The following is a 21,226-nucleotide window of genomic DNA, read 5'->3' as shown; positions in this document are numbered from 1 at the left end:
GAAACATGAAAAGCTCTTGCTCAACAGAGCACTGAATTCATGATGTATTTTTGTAGGCCACCCTGGAAGTTCTCATCACCCTGGTTCCCTTGACAAAAACAAATATGATTTATTTCCATTTACTTTAGGATTACTGCAGACAATAAGCCCTTTGACCAACAAAAGTTTTTGACTCGCGTTTTGTTTATCATGATAATCTTCAGAAATGAACACTATGAATTTTGAAGCTTAGATAAATAAGGTTGGCAGAAGTAAAAAGCTAAATGTAGGATATAAATGAATTACACCACGACTGCATGACTTCAACGTCACTACTATTAAGCATTCAACACTCTTTCAGTCTTCCCAGCTATGATCTGCTCGCATGCTCTGATCATAATAATAGCTTTGTAGGACTATACATTTCTAATCCCTAATTTTTACTTCAGGCATTTAACCAGAACCCCACTGAACTGAGGATGATGGAATCTTATGTGCTAAAATGCTAGTTCGTTTCTAAGGTTATTTCTCGATATGCATTCTTGTCTGTTTTTGTGTTCTTAAGGACTTGTGAAACATAATCAGTCATTGCCCAAGTACTGTTCCAATTTAAAGTTCACATCTGGCCAAGTACAGTTCAAATCCCCTGATGTGTTCTTGCTCTGCCCCTTTTAGTGTGGATGGATCAAGAGGTGACTTGTACGAACTTGAGGCAGCCAGGTGTCCCAGAATGCATTTCACTCCAACCAACGAGCGTTAATGACAGAGGAGAAAACCTGCATGATTTTCAAAATACTACTGTTGTTATGTCTTGAAATGTAGTTTTAAGAATTTTCAGGCTATAATGTAGTTGTTTAAAACTCAAATCTCTGGTTTGTTTATAAAGATACATTTTCTATTTGAAGATTTCAGAGATGTGAGCTCCAGGCGATCACCGGGCGCTCAGTGCTCATGTATCCCACGAGAGCAGCCTTACCTTGGCTAGTCATTCTGACATGTGCCACTGGCTCTGATGTCTCTGTAGTAGTTAAACATATAATTCATCTGAAGTATGACGCAAAAGATGCAAGTCTGAACTTGGTGTACTTTGTATTGAGAAACGGCATATGTTTTGGCCTTTGGTCTTTTTGCCGATGTTCTTTGGATTTTGTTTTGTTTATTAGAGGAGCCAAAGTCTCCCGCACTGTTTGGACTGTTTCCTGCAATGTTTGTTGTTGTTGTTTGTATGTGTGTGTGTGTGTGTGTGTGTGTGTGTGTGTGTGTGTGTGTGTGTGTGTGTGTGTGTGTGTGTGTGTGTGTGTGTGTGTGTGTGTGTGTGTGTGTGTGTTAATATAGATAGCAGAAAGGGATAGGCCTCTATGTAAATCCCAAGCACATTGCTGGACAGATCACACTTGTTTTCACTGTTGTTCTATTGATTGGTTTACTCGGCTCTCCCTCTTCCCATTGCTATGCCAACAACCTCCCTGGGTGACAGCTGTTGTGTGTTTTCTCTGGTTCCTTTATTTCCATTGGCTATGCTTCCCACAGTCCTCCATCAATCCACGCCTGCTTCTATTTCTGGTGGCGTCCCCCATGGGATGACAGAGCTCATGGCCTCCACTGGATTCCTGGAGAAGTAGACTGGTGGAACTGAGGTTCCTCAGGGGCTTGTTGTTTATCTGTCCGCACCTATCTGATCACTTTCCAAGAAGAAAAGCAGTTGTCAGACAGCAATCCAGCTAGAAATGGAAGCTTGCTGGAGTCATTTTCTTTCATTGTACTAATTGTATTAATAGGCTTTTTTGTCTAATGAGCTACTTGTTCAGTTGTTTTAGTCTTTTAAAAGACTTCATAATCCTTTTGTTACAGACATACTGAGAGCTAGCAACTGAAACCAGCTGGCACAACAGGACCTGTAGATCAGAATCTGTCTGTAGCAGCATATTGTTTCAGATGTGAGTGAGTGTCTCTAAGCCCTGTTTGTTTGATCTGGGAAGTGGGAACGGCTGACTAGGACCCTTTTCACACAGCCCAGAAAATTGCCAGAGTGCCTTTTCTGTGTGAACGCAAACACGTCACGGGATTGATCCTGGGACCTAGTAACATTTCTGGGATCAGCCCCTAAACGAGCCCTGTGTGAACAAAAGCCTGGACCAATGTTGTAAAGGGTGTATCATAGTGATGACGCATGTTATGGTGCTGCTCTTTTACCGGGTGTTTTAAAGGCAGATCAACATTCACAAGGAAAAAAATACTGTATGTGCAAACTGGAATGAAGCAGAGATCAGGGAGCTCCTCACGATCCATGCTGAAGCTGAGATCATTCACCAACTTAGTGAAACGTACACGTGACATTACACATCATGTAACGTGTTTTTAAGGGGTCTTTAATGGAATATGTGTGAACGCACACACAGATTCTGGAAAATCACTGGCAGTGTGAATGAACCGAAATCAAACGATCCCGGGACAAATCATGGGACACATTATCTGTGTATTTTCCGAGATCTCTGTGTGAAAGGTAGCAGATGAATCATTTAGATAAATGAGAACCCCATCACTGCATGCCTCATAATAAATTTGTTTTGATGACAGCAGGATTACTTTGATATTTACATGCTATGCCAGCATTCCTTTAGCTACATTGGACTTGTTTTATCCATTATGTAGAGATGAACCAATGCAGGTTTAAGTGTTTAATAACTAATATGCAGCAGAACATATTTCTCCTTTTTGACACAATAATAACAAATAAACTTTAGGCTAGAACAAAACATACGTCCATACATATATGCATACAATTATAATGAATCATTTTTAATATTATTAATGTTATGTATTTTAGAATTGTTAATCTCAATGGCTGCAAATGTATTTTTCATATTTTTTGTCAATACATTAAAGATAAGCTACTTTACCTTTGAATACCAAATGGTGCTGTTTGTCAGTAAGCACAGTATTAAAGAACCAAAAAAATACCTGTCAAAACATTCATCAGTCCCTCTGTATTTTATGGTCGAAATCTTTGTCCACATTTTTGTAACGTGTTTTGTAATCCATAAGTGATAAGAAGGGGAAGAAGCTTATACCTGGATGAAATCCTTCACAGTATTCAATATTGGTAACATAGAAATATTTAATTTCATGCCAACTTACATATGTATCCTTTTGTTAAACTCATGATTGCAAATCTGAAACTCCTAATTGCTTAAGCTTTTCAGGAATGGGACCCCTCAGGACTGGGTCCCTTGGCACTATATCTGTAACTACAGTTAGTGAGGCACGACAAGACAGAACATAAAAAATAGGAAAGCAAATATCAAATTTCCTCATAAAAAAAGGCATGTGGGAGCTGTAGTTTCTTTTAACCTGCCTCACCAGTTAATGACCAGTCTCTCGGTCATTAAATGTGAATGTCCAACCATTTTTTGAGTGAAAGGGTGGAGCTCTTATAAGAGGATATGAAAATGAGATATCCACAGAATCTGAGTTTTCTCATGTCTGAAACATGACAGCTCAGTCCATCATCTTGCCTTCCAGTATCTATTGGATGACAATACAGTTTTTAACTAGCTTACAACTGTTAGAAAGCTAATTTCTTAAGAAAAATCTACTGCCACAGCCATAATATTCTCATCATATTAAAGGACATTTTTTGTGCTCCCAGCTTGAGTGAATTCAATATAACATGCAGTCCTGGCTTGTTCTCTGTATTTCAGCCTGGCTGAAATTGTAGATGCTGCTGTACTGTTCTGAAAGGGCTGGTTTACTGAGGTCCAGTTACCTGATCCTGGAAATACAGAAAGTAGATACTCAGCAGGGAAGAGCTTTTGTTACATAATGCTGCACATAAGCATCTTTTCCTCTTCATATCCTGTAGACATTGACTTCCCATACCAAAGAAAAACACCCATCCCTTACTGTAGATCAAAAAGGATATAAGGATGCTATGCCTCCATGTGAACACAATAACGATTTGGCTGGAATTGGAGAGCAGCTCTATTCTGTACTACTGGCTTTAGATTTTAACACTTGTACTTTAATACCTAATTAAGAAATGGCTTGAATTAGAAATAAGAGTGATCAACACTTCATTAACAATTATCTGCTTTACTGATTTTATGTTCTGATGTCACACAGGTTTGGAACAACATGCTGTATGCATGTTCCACATATGTTTCCACATAATTAATAGTTGTTTGTCAACTAATCAGAATCGAGCATTCAACAGTCCCGTGGTATAGGATCTTATTAACCAACAAATGTGTTTCAGTGTTTATTTTAAGAAGTCATAATTTAAGTCAGATGTTATCATCCTGCTGTGTCCATAGAGACACAGTCCTCTCTTCTGTTCTTTTTTGACCCCCAGATTTAGTGGAAGACTCTATTTGGGATTTAGTCATATTGTAGCATTCTTGGCACTTGTGAACATGACAAAAGTGCTGAAAGCTAATCACAGCTTAGTGTTTTCACACTGTCAGCTCTGTTTATAGTTATGTGCCTGTAGAATGAGTAATGCTGAACGCTCCCAACAGCCAGGGATGCCACAGTCTGTCTTTGTAATTGATTTACACTCATTGCCATGGCTATACACTTGGAGAAGCGTTGAAATGATCTGAATTTATACATGAACTGCTCCTAAAATTTGACCTGATTTAGTTAAGACAGGTTCATTCATTTTTAGTTTGTAATGAGGATATAAACTCTTCTTTATTTTTCAAATTAATCATTTATGAATCAGACTTTGCTTCTCTCGTGTACACACAAAAAAAGGTAGTTAAAGGGACAGTTCACCCAAAAATGAAAATTCTGTCATCATTTACTCACCATCAAGATTTTCCAAACCTGTATGAGTTTCTTTCTTCTGTTGAGCTCAAAAGTAGGCATTTTAAAGAATGTGTGTAACCAAACAGTTGACAGGAGCCACTGAATTACATAGTATGAACAAAACAATTACAGTAAGTTAATGGCTACCATCAACTGTTTGGTTACCAACATTATTTAAAGTGTTACCTGATCCTGGAAATACAGAAAGTAGATACTCAGCAGGGAAGAGCTTTTGTTACATAATGCTGCAAATAAGCATCTTTTCCTTTTCATATTCTGTAGACATTGACTTCCCATACCAAAGAAAAAGACCCATCTCTTACTGTAGATCAGAAAGGATATAAGGATGCTATGCCTCCATGTGAACACAATAACAATTTGTTTGGAATTGGAGAGCAGCTCTATTCTATACTACTAATTTTAGAGCCAGTTAAACTGAACAGTTATTTTGATGGGTTGTTTTGAAGTCCTTTAAGTTTGTGTGTTTATGAAATGGCAATATTTTTTTTTTTCTCAAATTAAAGCATATAATGCTCATGAAGTAAAGTTCATGTCATAGTGACATCGTTTTATCTAAATAGGTTTTTTGCGGTTTAATATTCATGGAGAGTATATCTCGATTGGATTGAGGTGTACTGCCCTACTTTTGACTTATTCATCCAAAATTTGACAAATTCCATGACATTTCATGTTATACAGTAAATAAAATTTTTATGACTGGATTGCACAATTCAGCATGCGTTTTTTTGCATCACAAAAATCGCAGGGCCCTACACAATCCCCTGTGTTACTGCCATAAAATTTTGCCCTGATCCAAACACAAAGCCTTCTTGTGGAATGGCCATTTGAGCTACTTTTATGACATTTTATGTTGCTTTTTTTGGTCTGTGCTATCTATAGTATCAATCTGTTAATTTTTCATGTTTTTTTTTTTTTATTAAGTTTTATGTTATATAATGTTTTAATTCATTTCAAATCGTCTCTTTGTTTTTTTTTTTAATGACTGATATTTCTAATTTTACGAACTATTACTTGCTTAAGATTTAAATTTTAGGAGCTATACTTGCAGAAGACTCAAATGTGAAATTGTGCCAAGACCAATCAATGTTTAAGAGTTAAAAATGGAAATGTGGAGAGTAGTCGATATTTTGTCAGCAATAAAACCTGATTGGTGGCTTTGACAAAACCATCGTCTTTCTTAGGGAATGTTTAGTCGAGCTCTTTAAATCAGGGTTATGGGCCAACCTCAGTCTATGATCTCACCACTAATGCTGTAGTCTCACACTCATCCTCAGAGTAATAATTCAGAAGCTTTGTCTTCGAACATTAAAATCTGCTGCCATGAAACATGGGAAATTAGCTTTGCGGCAGTGCCTCTTTTGTCTTTGAATCTCTGACCTCAAGCAGTAACACAGTACAACATTTCCGGCATTATTCATCTATCATAATACATGCCCTATATCGACCCAAGTGGCCCATTTTATGTGGGTGTCAGGAGACGGCCAGACTCTGCTCCAAAGCTTCGGTAAGCCCATAGGGCATCAGATCTGCTTGTTCTCTGTCCATGGTGTGTGTGGTTAGAGAGGCAGGGGGTCTCTCCGCAGCTGCTCCATTCTGCCACTGGCAGGATGCCACTAATGAGATCGCTAACAGAAAGACGCCAGAGACCTTAATGAACAACAACATGCGCAGGAGACAAATGGGAGCGCAGTCGTAGAGGAGAGTTGTTCTTTGGTTTGCAATGGAGAACACTGTGACTGCGATCATAAAGACTTTGTTTTCCTCAACATTTCTGTTCATTAGTTATATCTGTATTGCAGTGCATGAAGAAGCTCTTGACTGGCAGTGCTGCTTTATGAAATATGAAGTAGATGGGAAGTTGACAAAATTTCAGAAGCTTTACAGTCATAATTTAAGGTCAGCATGAGTTTTGGACTTTGCAGGTTAATCCCTGTTACACAGTGGGCTTCTCCCTGCCAGTGCTGTGCTGTCTCTGTGTGTGTGTGTGTGTGTGTGTGTCTGTGTCTGTGTGTGTGCATGCAGTATGGATAGTGGGATGTCTCTGTGGCCTGGCTCACACCCTGGCCAAGTGATTTGTCTGACAATCTGCCCTTTTGCCCGGTTTGCCACTGTATTACAGAGTTTACGCCTGTGCACACACTGTAAACTGAGTGGATTGTTTTCATTTTCATCTCTGTGGTTTTATTTCTTCCAGAGATGGAGTGCAGTTTGTTCCTGTATGTTCTAGGGTCAGTGCATGGTAGGGCTGTAACAGTACACAAAATGACATTTCTGGATGTTTTCGATGGGGGAATAAACAAGCTATAGCTCTGTCTTAAAACAAGTCTGGCAATACTGCTGCAACACACTCTTTATACTGCCGTTTATGGTGTTTTTGTAAATGGGGGAAGAGATTTAAAATGCTTCCACTTTGGGATGCAGTTTGTGCACTGGCATTTCTTCAGTGAAGTGTTTGAAGTTTAACAGACTTGCTTGCTGTCAAGATGCAATATAGACAGACACTTGCATGATTGCATGAGGTACACAACCATAAGATATACAAAGAATAAAACAGTTTTGAAATGTATTAAATGGTTCATGAGCTGTTTAAACTTAATTAAGCACATCTCATGTTTAGGACAACTGGGGCTGTGGGCTTTTTCCAAAGAAGCACACTCTGTTCTGTTATTTTTTCAGATGCTTTCACAACATCAAAGTATATCAACATAAATGGTGTTGTCCCATCCTAGAAGGGAAGCTCAGCGTTTCAAATTAGGTTCTGCACACAGAAGTTATGCACATGCGGTGGTTAAAAAAGTGGTGCAGTCGTTCAGTATACATGCATACCAAAACAAAATGCATGTATCAAAACCATCTAAAATAAATTCCTTTGGTCGTATTCAACCCCAAACTTAATCTCAAAAATGCAATCCCAGAATACACTGTGACAATCTTAGTGCAACAATCCAAGGTGGCAGACGGACCAAGGTAAATGATCATCATAAATATTAATAATTTAGTACAGAAAAAAAAAAAGTTTAAAATAAGTAAAAAAAAATTATAATATTTACCCCAGAATTTGTGTCATGTATATTTATGTTTACATTGTGCCTTTATTCTTGTGACCTGGATTAAATTTAATCATGATTTGAATCTCTGAAGTGTATTTGTTTCTTTATTTTTAGTTTGGATGCTGCTGTTGAAGCATGTAGGCTGTAAGCAGTGCAGCAACTTGGTAGATTTTGTAACTGAGCTGCAATTTGCTAAAATGAAATGGCAGACTCCTATTTCATAACCCTAATCTAATTCCTATGAAAATAAGTCTTTACAGCAGAACAAGAGTAATGTCAATTCAATATCAGCTCGTTTATTTGCACTCATTAAACAACATCTAGAAATGGGCCACAGTTTATCTGATGAAGGTGTACTGTTGACGTGGCTAACAGCCAGCCTGCTTATAAATGTGATGGTAGTGATGGTCATTTTGCTATGATGGATAACAGTGATAGTCAAAATGATAATGATGTTGGTAGAGAGAGTTTGGGAGAAGGATGCAGTAATTACTGCCATTCCCTCTGATCTTGATGCATTATCAGCTGGTGTGGTGATGGCAAATGGGCGGGCTTGAGCATGCTAATAATCAAATGGGTGGAGCTGATGGACATGGCCTTGAGAAAAAGGCAGATGTTCAAACCACTTTTCTCTCTTGACTCCAGCAGTTTCTCTACTCGAGCCATTGTTAGCAAGCGTTGTAGGAGAACAACAACTGTCAAGATGATGAGTGTTTATGAAGTAGTTGTCCACCCAAAAAATCTCAATTCCCAAGATAACTGTTGTCTCTCTATCCTGTTTCTTCTGTAGAAGGTGCAAGGCATTTTTATTTTATTTTATTATATTATATATATATATATTTTTTAAGACTGTTCTGGCTACATTTTCAGTATATTGAAATGGGTTTATTAAGGTTAGTTGTAAAGAAAGTCAGTCATATTTGGATCAGCATGAGAGTGAGGAAATGATAACATTTTTGGGTGAACATCTCTTTCCTAAGATGAAGCAAGTGGTTGAAAATACCTTTCTTTCTGATTGAGCTGACTCAATTTGAAACTGAATCAGGTCCATTTCAATTTAAATCTTGCGTCAGAACCCAAAGCATGTTAAACTTCCATCAACTCAAATCCCCTGTTGTAGGGTGAGATTTCCGTTTCTCCATGAGCTGATTAGAGCACAGACAGATTAGTGCAGCTAATACGTACGCTGTTGCTTAGTGTATTTGGTTTGTTTTAGTTTATTTGGATGCAGTAAACAGGCTTTGTTTGTATCTCTCCGCATCATACTAGGATATGGGTCAACACATTCTTTTATTTGGTTGTTTTCCATGAATACTTCTACTGACCAAGACCACAAACCTCATGGGTAGTTTAGTTTTGCATTTGCTTTTAAATGGATCTCTCTCTTTGTTCTTTATGCATAAGTTGTTTCCATATTTTAAAGCTTCTCATTTGAACATCTGAAATTGCCCCATGATTCTGCCTATGAATAACCTCTGCTCACTTGTTAAAGACGAACATCTGTAGTCATAGTAACAATATAGCTGCTTGGAGCAGGTCATTGGGAGATAAAATCACCAGCTCCAGGCACTTATATTTTAGTCTGTTGAAGACCAGGTTTTTCTTTTGAGTGGTCTGACATGGCAACCAATAGCTTATGTTTGAAGTTGAGCCAGAAGAGTCTGTAGGAATATTTTTAATACCCATTTCGTTTGTATTTCATTATTTTTCTGACTCTGGAAAATGCAGAAATTACACACCTGACTAGAGCATGATAAAAACAGTAATTTTATCAGGATAGCTTGAATAGCTATAGCTGTTTGGAAGAATGAATTGTTCTGAAATGATTGGGGTGATTTTGTTGGGGAGTGCACAAAAAATAAAATAAACAGCTGAATAACTTTACCCTGTGGATAGGGCTGTGCAAAAAATCGAATACGATTTTCATGCGCATCTCATCAGTAAAGACGCTCCTGTAATTAGTAGTATATCTCCAGCACGTGCGTTCAGATCAGGGTTCCCAGGTTTTCAAAACAAATCCTGCCCAGTTGCTTCTCAAAACTAGTCCAAAACTAGCCCAATCGCGTTTCCAGGTGGTTCCCAGATAAAAATTGCATCCCTGCCAAAAAACTTATATTTTAACCCCGGGATGCAATTTTTATCTGGGAACCTCCTGGAAATGCGATTGGGCTAGTTTTGGACTAGTTTTGAGAAGCAACTGGGCAGGATTTGTTTTGAAAACCTGGCAACCCTGATCTGAACGCACTTGCTGGAGATATACTACTAATTACAGAAGCGTCTTTACTGATGAGATGCGCATGAAAATCGTATTCGATTTTTTTGCACAGCCCTACCTGTGGACTTGCAAATCATAATTTTAGGGGAATGACATGAAAAACAGTTGTTGACTTATTTTTTACACTTTACAGGAACAAACTCAAACCTATGGGCGCCAGCTTCTGCAACCGAATAATATTTTTTATTGTGACTTATCTATCTTGGTTTTCATCTCACGCGTCTGTTTTTTTTTTTTTTTTCTTTCTCAGAATTGTGGGATATAAACTCACAGTTGCAAGAAATAACCTCAGACTTGCAATTCTGACTTTATAAACATGCAACTGCAACTTTATATCTTGCAGTTTATATCTAGCAGTTCTGAGGTTTTCGACCAAAAGAGTTGAAAATAAAAATTTTGAGTGTGGTTTAAATACATTTTTGAGTGAGTTCAATTCTGGCTTTACTGGAGGGTTACAGTGAGCGTCAGTTTGCTTAAAAGACAGCGGTTCACAAGAACAAGGTCAAGTTGCAGACATTGAGGACAACAAAGCTACTGCCCGGCAGAGGGAAAAAATGACTCTCCACTGACTGGGATGACCACCAACTCATTCGAATGTCACTCAACAAACATAGGATGATATCAAGTGACCTACAAATAGAATGGCAAACAGTCTAAAGAGCCAGGCTGAATATTGCAAAAGACCATAAGGATTGGACCGTCTCTGATTCCAATTTTCAGCTTTGCCCAACACCTGGTCATCTAATGGTTTAAACTGAGACCTGAAGAGGCCTGCAAGCCACAGTGTCTTGCACCCTCTGTGAAATTTGGTGGAGGATCAGTGATGATCTGGGGATGCTTCAGAAAGGCTGAAAGCAGGCACATTCATCTTTATGAGGGGCGCATGAATCAAGCCACGTACAAGGTTGTCCTGGAAGAAAGCTTCCTTCTGCTCTGACAGTGTTCCGCAACTCTGAGGATTGGTTTTTCCAGCAGGACAATGCTCCATGCCACACCGCCAGGTCAGTCAAGGTGTGGATGGAGGACCACCAGATCAAGACCCTGTCATGGCCAGCCCAATCTCCAGACCTGAACTCCTCTGAAAACCTCTGGAATGTGATCAAGATGAAGATGGATTGTCACAAGCCATCAAACAAAGCCGAGCTGCATGAATCTTTGCACCATGTGTGGCATAAAGTCACCTCACAGCAATGTGAAAGACTGGTGGAGAGGATTGAATTTGGGAGAAATGTTTACAATAGTTTATAGAATAAAACAAAAATGTTAATTTTACTCAAACACATACCTGTAAATAGTAAAAGCAGAGAAACTGATCATTTTGGCATGGTCTCTTAATTTTTTTCAGAGCTGTGTGTGTTTTTTTTACCACTTACTTTTCTTCCCTTACCATTTGTTAATTGTCATGGGACACCTGTGGTGGTGTGTGTAATCCAGTTGTCCATCTCTTCCAAACCCCGTGGCATTAATCACATGACACAGTATATGGCATGATGTGAATCATAACCTCCTTCCTCAATCTCAGTTTGAAATGACAGCTTTATTTCAGAGCTGTTCATCTGCAGACCAATGATACTCTGTTTCCTTCTCATGCACAAACAGACTTATGACTAGACTGAGATGAATGGAAAGAGATCGGTGCTTTTGTCATAATAGAGGTGTCATGAGTGTCACTGAAGTAGGACTGGACAAAAACGATTTTCATGCACATCTCTTCAGTAAAGCCACTCCTGTGATTTAGTAGTTAATAATCGTAAATGAATCGCCAATTATTTTGAATGCAATTTTGTGTAGCTTGTCAATGAACTACGGCTCTGTGTTGTAAATGCCGCTCCCAGAGTGCCATTTACATTTATTGGGAGTGAAGTGATTATTAAATGCTCAGAGCGCGGAGGAGAAATTGTTGCCGCTCCACTCCGCTCACATACTCTGATCTGAACGCATGTGTAGGAGATTACCTACTTACCTACTTATTACTGACGAGATGCGCATGAAAATCGCATTCGATTTTTTTTTTTTTTTGCCCAGCCCTACACTGAAGTGATAATTATGTGGCGTTTGTGCAAAATTGTGCACTGCACAGATGATTGGGGCCAATGAACTTTTAGTTCATGTAGCTTATTGTATCAATACAAAAACATTTCAAATTATAAACCTCAGAGCCTCTGAACATTTGGCTTCATGATATCTCTCAACTATCACTATTCTCATTGTCTCTTTGAAGCTACTCTCAAAACTGCAATTATCTCTCCGCTTCACAAACCTATAGCGTCATTACTAATTATAAGGGAAAAAGGCTGGAAGGTGGTTCTTGAATAAAACGAGAGGAAGGAAAGGTGCGAGACTCTTAGATAGTTGTAATGGATTTAAATGCATTTTTTTTTTAATGAAGAGCTTCACCTTTGTGTTAATGAGTTAATTCGTTGAGTCATTCATTTAAATGATTTGTTCAAATGGCTGATCGTTTGGTCATTAAATCAAAACTGATTTGTTAAAATTAGTGTATTTATTCAGTAATGAAGCACTGCTGCAGTATGTGTTGGTGGCTCAGAGATACAAAACAGTTCTGCAGAGGTTTCATTTGGAAATTTTAGTTGACAAAATAAAGCAAAAACAAAAATATTGACAATTTTTTAACTGTTATTGAGCTAGTTTTATAAAATCAGAGATTTAGGAAAACGGCTGGTGATATTGCCTAACTTTATAATTTGATGTAAATATAAGAAAAAAATAATGGTGGCCCTGTATGTCTTAATTTTCGGGGACTTTAACAACATTAAGCTGCATCACACAGTGAAAGCGTGCATTCTCAAGCATTGTTAAAACAATTATGAAATTATCATAGATGATGCATATCACTCACTCCTAACTGTGATGTATACAAAATAGCATGATTTATATATCATCATACCGACCAGCCCTTGTAGAAATGTTCACATCCAGCTCTCCCTCTGCTATTCATATTCAAATAAAATATTAATATTGCTGTGTTTCTTTAACAAACACAATGAAAAGAGCACATCATGTTACATTTCACAAGAAAATGATTTGTTACATAAGAACAGTCAGTGCTCTGATTGTTCTTTTGAGAAGCTCTGAAGAAGCTCATCTGGCAGCTTCCCTCCCAAAATAGTACACTCTGTCTCCATTGATTAAGGAGAATATGCTAGATGTGTTCATCCTGTTCTCAGAAAGCCATAATGGTAAAGTACTGAAGAACACTAAGGATGGAATAACAGAGAAAAAAATATTTAGAAACTATATTTAGAAACTGAAGTATAAAGACAGTGACTTTTGTCCAGTGTTGGGCAGTAACTAGTTACTAGTAATTACTGTAATATTACTTTTGAAAGGAGTATCTAGTAATTAGTAATATATTACATTCTTTGAGTAACTAGCCCAACACTGCTCGTGTCTCACTGTGTCTTTTGACAAATCAGTGACCTTAACACACTGTGGCAGATTGACATTTTCCCTCTGAGTAACTCCACTAATCCATCTAACACACACACACATGGCTTTCTGTCTCTGACTGCGACCTTGTCAACACTTGTCAGCCCTCCTGCGGATGGCAGCCGAGGCACAGCGTTCACCTTACATCCATTTGTTAATCTCCTCTCGCATCCTCACCACCACAGACAGTCAGTCTGGGACCAGGGGAACTTACTGTAGGCAATATTAGTTTATATGACCTGGCATGTATGTGATTTAGAGCAGCAGAGAGATTTTACTGAATGCCAAGTCATTGCAAGTGGCTAAAGCCTTTAAACAGGGAAGCACTAGGAGTACAGAACATTTATACAACCTTGTGTCAGCAAGTCCTTTCCTTTTGTCCCATCCACAGCAGTATTACAAGAAGGGAGGGTGTTTAACTGGTTTCAAATCAGAAAAGACCAATACCTTCTTTTTTTTATGTTTTATGTTTTTATGAATATTAGAATTAAAATTATGACTTTTATGTTCACTTTTAAATCCAACTACAAAACACCTGCATTGTTGAAGAGACATTGGCGCTACAGCTGCTCGAGTGCAGAGAAAATGTCAGACAGAGTATAACTGGTTGAGGGTGGAAATATGCTAATACGAGACCATCAGCGGCCGTGGGCGGGGCTTGAGCATGATGACATCATACTGCTCAGAAAATCAAAACGGCTTGAAAATTAAAACTTTAGGATTTTGGGGATTAAAAAAAAGGAGTGAATGGATTTTTATCATCGTAGGGTGGTTATGTCCACACACTGATAAGACACATCTATATGCAAACATGTAAAAGAGAATTTTGCATCTGAAGTATACTTTTGAACGGTAGTATCAATAAGCTGTTGCCTTTCAAAAGGTGTCTGAACACATGGTATTCTCAACATTAACATGCCATATATAAGCTGTGTTGGCCCGTTCTAGTAGGGTTCGCCCACTTTTCATGATCCAGTTAAGTCCCAGTGGATAAAGTCAAGTCACGCTACACGTTTTTTTTCTCATTGAATATCCTGTTTGGCTAGGAAATGAGTCTCGTTACAGCAGTAAAATCAGTTTCCGATGCCGTTTCATCTTTTCAAGTATGCCCAAAGGGGCCATGTGCTTTTAATGTGTTGGCCAAACATTCATATCTGCATTTGCATGCTTGCGTTCTGCCCTAAAATGCAGCAGCACATTTGATTCCTGATGGAGAGCAGCTAAAGGGAAAAAAAAAAAAAAAAACACTTTATTTCAGTACCACCCAGCTTCAGTAAGTCACCCAGTGCCATTATAAGAGTGACATAAGCCTACATAATGCCTTTACTGAAACAGTTGCATGCATTGACCTTCAGGATAGCAACAGAGAATTAAACCATGAATTAAACATGAGCTCATCTGAATTTGGGTTTGGTGAGCTCAGCAGGACAATGGGGGCTTGGTGGCAGTTATTAGGCGGGATGTTAGAAATCAGTTCCTCTCTCTCGCTCTTTCTTTCTCGCTCTCTTTCTGCCCTGTTTACTGTAACTCTGTATTCATGAGCATTTGGCATGCTGAGCCATGTTTCCTGTTGGTCAATAAGTCAGTGCTGACTGTAATGATGTACTAATCCATTTCTGTCCTGTCTCTCTCTCTGTAGTGACGGGCAGCTGTCAGGCTTGACGATGGATGAGCTACAGGATGTGCAGTTGACCGAGATCAAACCCCTCTTGACAGACAAGGTGAGTTCACACACATTTGTAGAGGCATCTGGTTGTAAACGCTAAGGATGCAAAAATACAGTTAGGTCATGGTGCAACACATACTTTGGTTTTTTAAACAGAGCCAGTTTGGAGAGAAATAAAACACAAATTTTTTTTCACAAATCAAAACCAAAAAACTAGAATTTCCAGTCACGTATTGAACCATGGGTCTTGTACCAAATGTTTCAAAATTATATTGAGAATTAGGACATCCTTAGTGAATGCCAGTGCTTCCTCCTCTCAATCTTTAACTACATCTCACCCCAACACTCCTCAAGGCACCCGTCTCAGGTCCGGTTACCCTTGGATACCGAGCTGTACCAGAGCAATGAGATCAGAGATGATGTATAATGTCATCGGGTCCTAATCTCACAGCCACTGATATCACCAGCATCAAACCGAGCCTTAAATGAGCTGCTGTTATTCAAGAACGAGCTTAATTATGTGTGTACTATATAAAGTGTGCATGCTTCCTTATGTTTGCTCATTAAGGCTCTGTAGAGCCTGACATATGAAATAATAGTTTTACTTTTTTTTTTTTTGGAACAGTTTGATTACAAAAACTAAAAAAAGTTTGCATGTTTTTTTTTTTGTTTTTTTTTTCTTGAGCATCATAATTGATACATCAGCCTTTTATGGCTTATTATGATAAAGAAGAAAATGCAGCCTGTACTTCAAGGAAAAAAACACATCAGTTTTATTCAGAGGACCAGACTGACCAAAAAATATGCAATTTGGTGCAGTTGCTGATATTTAAATGTAAGATGACTTTCTGATAGCTTGTAATGGAAATCAGCAGTGTTAGACTACATAAAATACATATAAATATCAGTTGTCACTCTATATTTGCCAATAATATGTCTTAAGATGATATTTACATGCTTGTATTTTGTTTTTGTTTTTTTTTTGTTTTTTAATTGTTTATTTTTTTTTATTTCTTTTGAAAAAAAAAAACAATATACAACAGAAAAAAAAAACAAGTCAACAGGGGTAGAAAAAAAAAAAGATTACATACATTGCAAATACATACATCTTTAATATATCAGCCATTTTCACATTTACACTGAAAATTTACTCTATGACAGCCAGAAAAACATGAAAAAAAAAAAAAAAATGAAAAGCATAAAAAATAAGTCTTTATTGTTCTTTATCCCATTTTTTTATTAATGCAAATTTTTGCCAACTATCTGATTGTGGCCTGCTTTTATCTTATATCATATTCTTAGTCAATAAATAATAATGTTTTAGGAACATAACAAATAATTCTAATTTAATATGTTTCTCTCTTTTGAAAATAAAATATTTACCAAGAAGCACAATGGTATTTAACAACATGTTTTCTTCTTCATACACACCCCAAATTATATATATTGGTGACATAAGTAAAATAAGTCCTTGCTCATATAACCAAGCTGCCACCTTATGCCAAAGACGAGCTACATCTGGACAATAAAATACATGCTTGTATTTTGTTTTTGTTTTTTTGTGGGAGACAAACATATAATGCAATACAATGATGATTGAGAGGTGCACAAATAAACATTCCTCATAAACCCAAGTTGATTCAATCCAATAAGTGTTCATCTTGAAATATTACTAGCAATGTAAAATGTACATTTTTAGAATAATAAAAGGCTTTTTACTTGCTAAAAAGTAAAACGATCAGATTATCGTTTTGGTCACTTAGAATATTGAAGAAACTTAATTTTCTGTAAAGTTGCTTTGCAATGATTTGTATCGTAAAAAGCGCTATACAAATAAACTTGAATTGAATTGAATGTAGATTTTTTTTATGTTTTCAGCAAAGTTTTGATTTGTTGATCATTTAGATGTCTTAGAAATGTGCATGTCAAGTATTATAAAGTAGGCTTTATATGGTTAAATTGTGAACCACAGCAACACCACCATCTAAATAAATCTGCTCCATAAAAGATGTTTTGAAAATGGGTGTCTCAATCAGCTCACTAGTTCAGTAGTCAAGGCACTGATCAGGGAGTTTTAAGCTGTCTGAATTGCGAAATCCTTCCAGTGCACTGGAACTTTTGCTTCCTGAAAAGTCCCACAATGCACCACAAAAACCGGATTGTTTCGATACTCACTATGCTCCCTTACCAGAAATTACGGCACATTTCTGAAGCATGAAACATAAAACGCACAAGCCAGCTCAGTAAATGTGATGAAACGCAACAGATGTTTATTTATTTTTTAGTATATTTTAGCATAAACACATCCCTACACAGGTATTGAACACATCTAGTTAACATTTATAATTAATAATCAGTTGAGTATTAATGTCCCAGTGTTTCCATCTCTTTAATAGGCCACATGTGTTTTGTGACTCCTTCTGGTGGTCACTCCACTGCTTGACCAATAGTGTTATTCAGAAAGAAATAGAAACTTTGGCCCTGTTTATAACTGGTGGTAAAATATGTCTTGGACAACAGGGTCTAAAATACTCTTTGCTGTTTTAAAAACATCTGCATGGTCCTAATTCATTTTAGATGAAAGTTTTATTAATTGAGGTCACAAGTACAAACCACAGATGAATGTGCTCCGTCAGTCTCATTCTGTACATACTGTACAAAGTTCAGTTATTTAAACAAGTGAATTCTTCAGAATTCAGTCCCAACAAGTACAAAACATGACCTCACTGGAATTTAAGCGTAATTTACAGTGCTCCTGTAGCTCAAGTGGTAGAGCATTGCGTTAACAAGCGCAAGGTTGGGGGTTCGATTCCCCGGGAGCACATGATAGATAAAAATTGATAGCCTGAATGCACTGTAAGTCGCTTTGGATAAAAGCGTCTGCTAAATGCATAAATTTAATTTAATTTAATTTTAATTTAAGCGCAAAATATGCTTTGATTTTGAAATATTTAAAATGTATACGTTTCATTTGTATTATTTTTTAAAGTACATTAGCATTGTTCAAAATATTATTGTGAAATTCATTTTGGGTAACTCCTATGTGCAAACTAAGACACAACACTTCAGGCAAGAGTTAAATCATCTCGCAGCTCTGTAATTTGGTCTGTCTTTGACAAAATATAATTATGTGATCAAGTATTCAGGTTTTTTTTTATGTTAATGTCAGGTGTAAGATGGGCAATTGTGCCTTGCATGACGGTATTTTAACGTCACATGCTTAACCCTTTCAGACTGACCCAGCTGATCTCTTTCTCTCTCTTTCCACACAGAATGGACAGAACTTCCAGGACTTTGATTGTCAGGTAAGAGTCTCCTGTGGTCATTAGGCCTGTCATTAATCTACTCTTTCTGCACTGTTGGTTTATTTCCCAGCACGGTGTGATGGTGAAAGTTTCTTGACCTGTACTTCGCTGTTGAGCAGTGAAATTCACTCTGGTGTCTCTTTGTTGTTCTGTGGGTGTGTGGGAGGCTTTGTGGGTGGTGAGTTGAGCAGGAGGAGAGCAAGCCATGAACACAACTGTGTTATTTGCTGAAGAGCAAGATTTAACTTGGGATGTTAGCACACTTCATTATCATACGTTTATTCCACTATTATTTCTCCTAGCTTCATTTTTTTTTTTTAATTGGTATTTTCTCCAATTGAGTGATTTCTATATGTAATTTATTTTTATTATGCTTTTGGCACATTTAAAGGCTCATTTCAGTTGATTGTGTTTATTCTCCTGCCATGGGCTCTACAGGAGTAAGAGGTGATTCGGACACATTGCTGGTAGTGCTGCTCACCAGCTCTTCATTATTCAGTGTGCTCTCCATTCTCCATTGTCTCAGACCTGGTCAGAATGGCATTTGATCCTCAGCAGGTGTAGGGCAGTTGTACTCCAATTTCATCCAGGAAAAAGCAATTCCTGTTACTAAGGGACATGTGGAATTTCTCAAGACAAGTCAAAGTGTTCCCCTTTAAGAGAAGGTATCACAGGCGTAGGTGATTTTGCTTAGATTTAACCAATTTGGCTTGCCACAGTGTTTCATAGATTGCAGAAAACTGTCAGTCTTTTGGAAGACATGTCAAATTATAGCCAACAAAATATATAAAAAAATTAATATTTCTTATTTATTTAGTTAGTTATCATAGTAAATTATCATCAGTTGTCACTTCATGGCTGTTTTCTTGGTGACATTTTACTCGTAAAACATGTTTATACTTAGATGAGCATAAAACACTTCTTTAAAAATCCTTAAATACTTTTTTTTATAAAGAGTATTGATGTGTATATATATATATATATACATATATATATTATTTATTTTTTTTAACTGAAATTTATTTGCATGATTTTTTTTTTGGACATAAAATCTATAATGCATGATTTGCATGTTTTATTAACTAAAATAGGTAAGGTCACAATACAGTATTTTTTTTACATATAAAGAGAAGTGAATTTTCTATTCTAGACACCCTTAGTAATTGCCCTTAACAGTTCCCTCTCTCCCTGAGTTTCAGGTCTTTCCGCTCCTGTGTTAAAGAAGCTCATTTATCTGATCTTCCTGAGGTTTGGTCTTTACTCTTTAGTGAAGCTCATTTGGAGTATTTTAAGAGTGCTCTAAATTATCCCGTAATTTATCATGATGTGAGGATCGAGGATCATGCCAGTGTTCACAGGTTTAAATTTATCCTCAGTCTGCATGTTTGTCAGCTGGCTGAATGGATCGGTGTCTCAGGCGAGAGTTACATCATCACACATTCACACACTTGAGAGGATGCTGAATGTGTTAGTGGTCATACGAATGAAGTATAAACGAGATGGGTGAATCATATTGATTCTACATGCATAGTTTGTCTTCTGTGTTGCAGTGTAAAAGCTGATTTTTTTTTTTTCTTCTCTTCAGTTGTGTTTCTACTAGAGCTTGTATCTATGCAACAGGAGAACTTAAACTATTGCATAATGTAGCTAACATTTTTAAACTCCTAAGAGAGAAAGCGGAAACTACTATAAGGGTAAACTAATCAACTGCCTGAAGAACCGGGCCTAATGGTTCCTTGAAGCCCCATAATGCCTGATGACATTACTATTTTTTATAGTTTATAGTTCTCTGCAAGCTAATGTCATAAGGCTGAGCAGTTGCTATGGTGACTGTGTGTGGATGATGTAAGCTGACACCTGTTGGGCTTCTCCTGAAGAGGGCAGTGTAAATACATGTAACATTCAAGCTGTTCTCACAAAACATGCCGCATTACTATGTTTGATGTTTGTTTGGCTCTATTTGATTTCTTCTGTATGTTTTCATTTTTTTATTTTTTAAACTTCTTAATGAACTACTTTAGCTGCTGTTTGGTCCATCAGCATTATTAACTTTGCAAGCTTGTTTTCTGTCCTCTCTCAGTGTCTGGGTTATTAAAGTGTGATGGCACAGCATTGGTTCTGTAGGGGTATAGCATTGGGTCAGATGGCACACGGGGCAGCGGATGTGTTTATTCAGGCGTGGCGCTCACTCTGCTGGAAAAGGACAGACACAAGGGTTGACTATTTACTCTCGTTACCATCGTATCTGCTATATACTACAGTTTTTTACTCTCTATTGCTTGTATACACAAAAACATGTTTGCACATTACGGAGTTGATCTCTAGCAGCAATTATATAATTTACAAAACTAGTTATATATGTTGTGCCTTTTTTTCCACTATTACTATATAATTTGTACCTTATATATATATATATATAAATTTATTCACTTATTTGTTTTTTATAACATTTTTACTTCCTTTACGTTTTGGATTCCAATGATTATGAAACTAAAATGATTATTGTGCCACAATCTCTTTTGCAAAATCAATCAATCTGTTTGCGTGTTTCATCTTTAAAAGCCCAGACTCACTGTGGCATTATTTATTCTTTTTATTTAAATATTTATACACATTTATATATTATGTTGTATTTTAGTTTATTATAATTTAAGCAATTTTTTTTAAAGCC

At 37.2% G+C, this 21,226-nt stretch overlaps 1 protein-coding gene across 5 annotated transcripts in view; it reads left to right on the top strand.

Annotated features, from left to right (window-relative positions):
• Positions 1 to 21,226, top strand: part of LOC109101060 (protein NDRG3-like) — a 53,960-nt gene that overhangs the window by 3,591 nt on the left and 29,143 nt on the right. For all 5 annotated transcript variants that reach the window (XM_042712797.1, XM_042712799.1, XM_042712795.1 and 2 more), the window contains exons 2-3: positions 15,224 to 15,305; positions 18,523 to 18,555. In XM_042712797.1, the coding sequence (XP_042568731.1) occupies positions 15,249 to 15,305; positions 18,523 to 18,555 (90 nt within the window). In that variant the 5' untranslated portion in view covers positions 15,224 to 15,248. The remainder of the gene's footprint in view (positions 1 to 15,223; positions 15,306 to 18,522; positions 18,556 to 21,226) is intronic.

This window comes from Cyprinus carpio, chromosome A23 (assembly GCF_018340385.1).
Source record: "Cyprinus carpio isolate SPL01 chromosome A23, ASM1834038v1, whole genome shotgun sequence".
Lineage (NCBI taxonomy): Eukaryota > Metazoa > Chordata > Actinopteri > Cypriniformes > Cyprinidae > Cyprinus > Cyprinus carpio.
The sequence above is the reverse complement of the archived record's forward strand: the minus strand, read 5'-3'. Positions and strand labels throughout refer to the sequence as shown.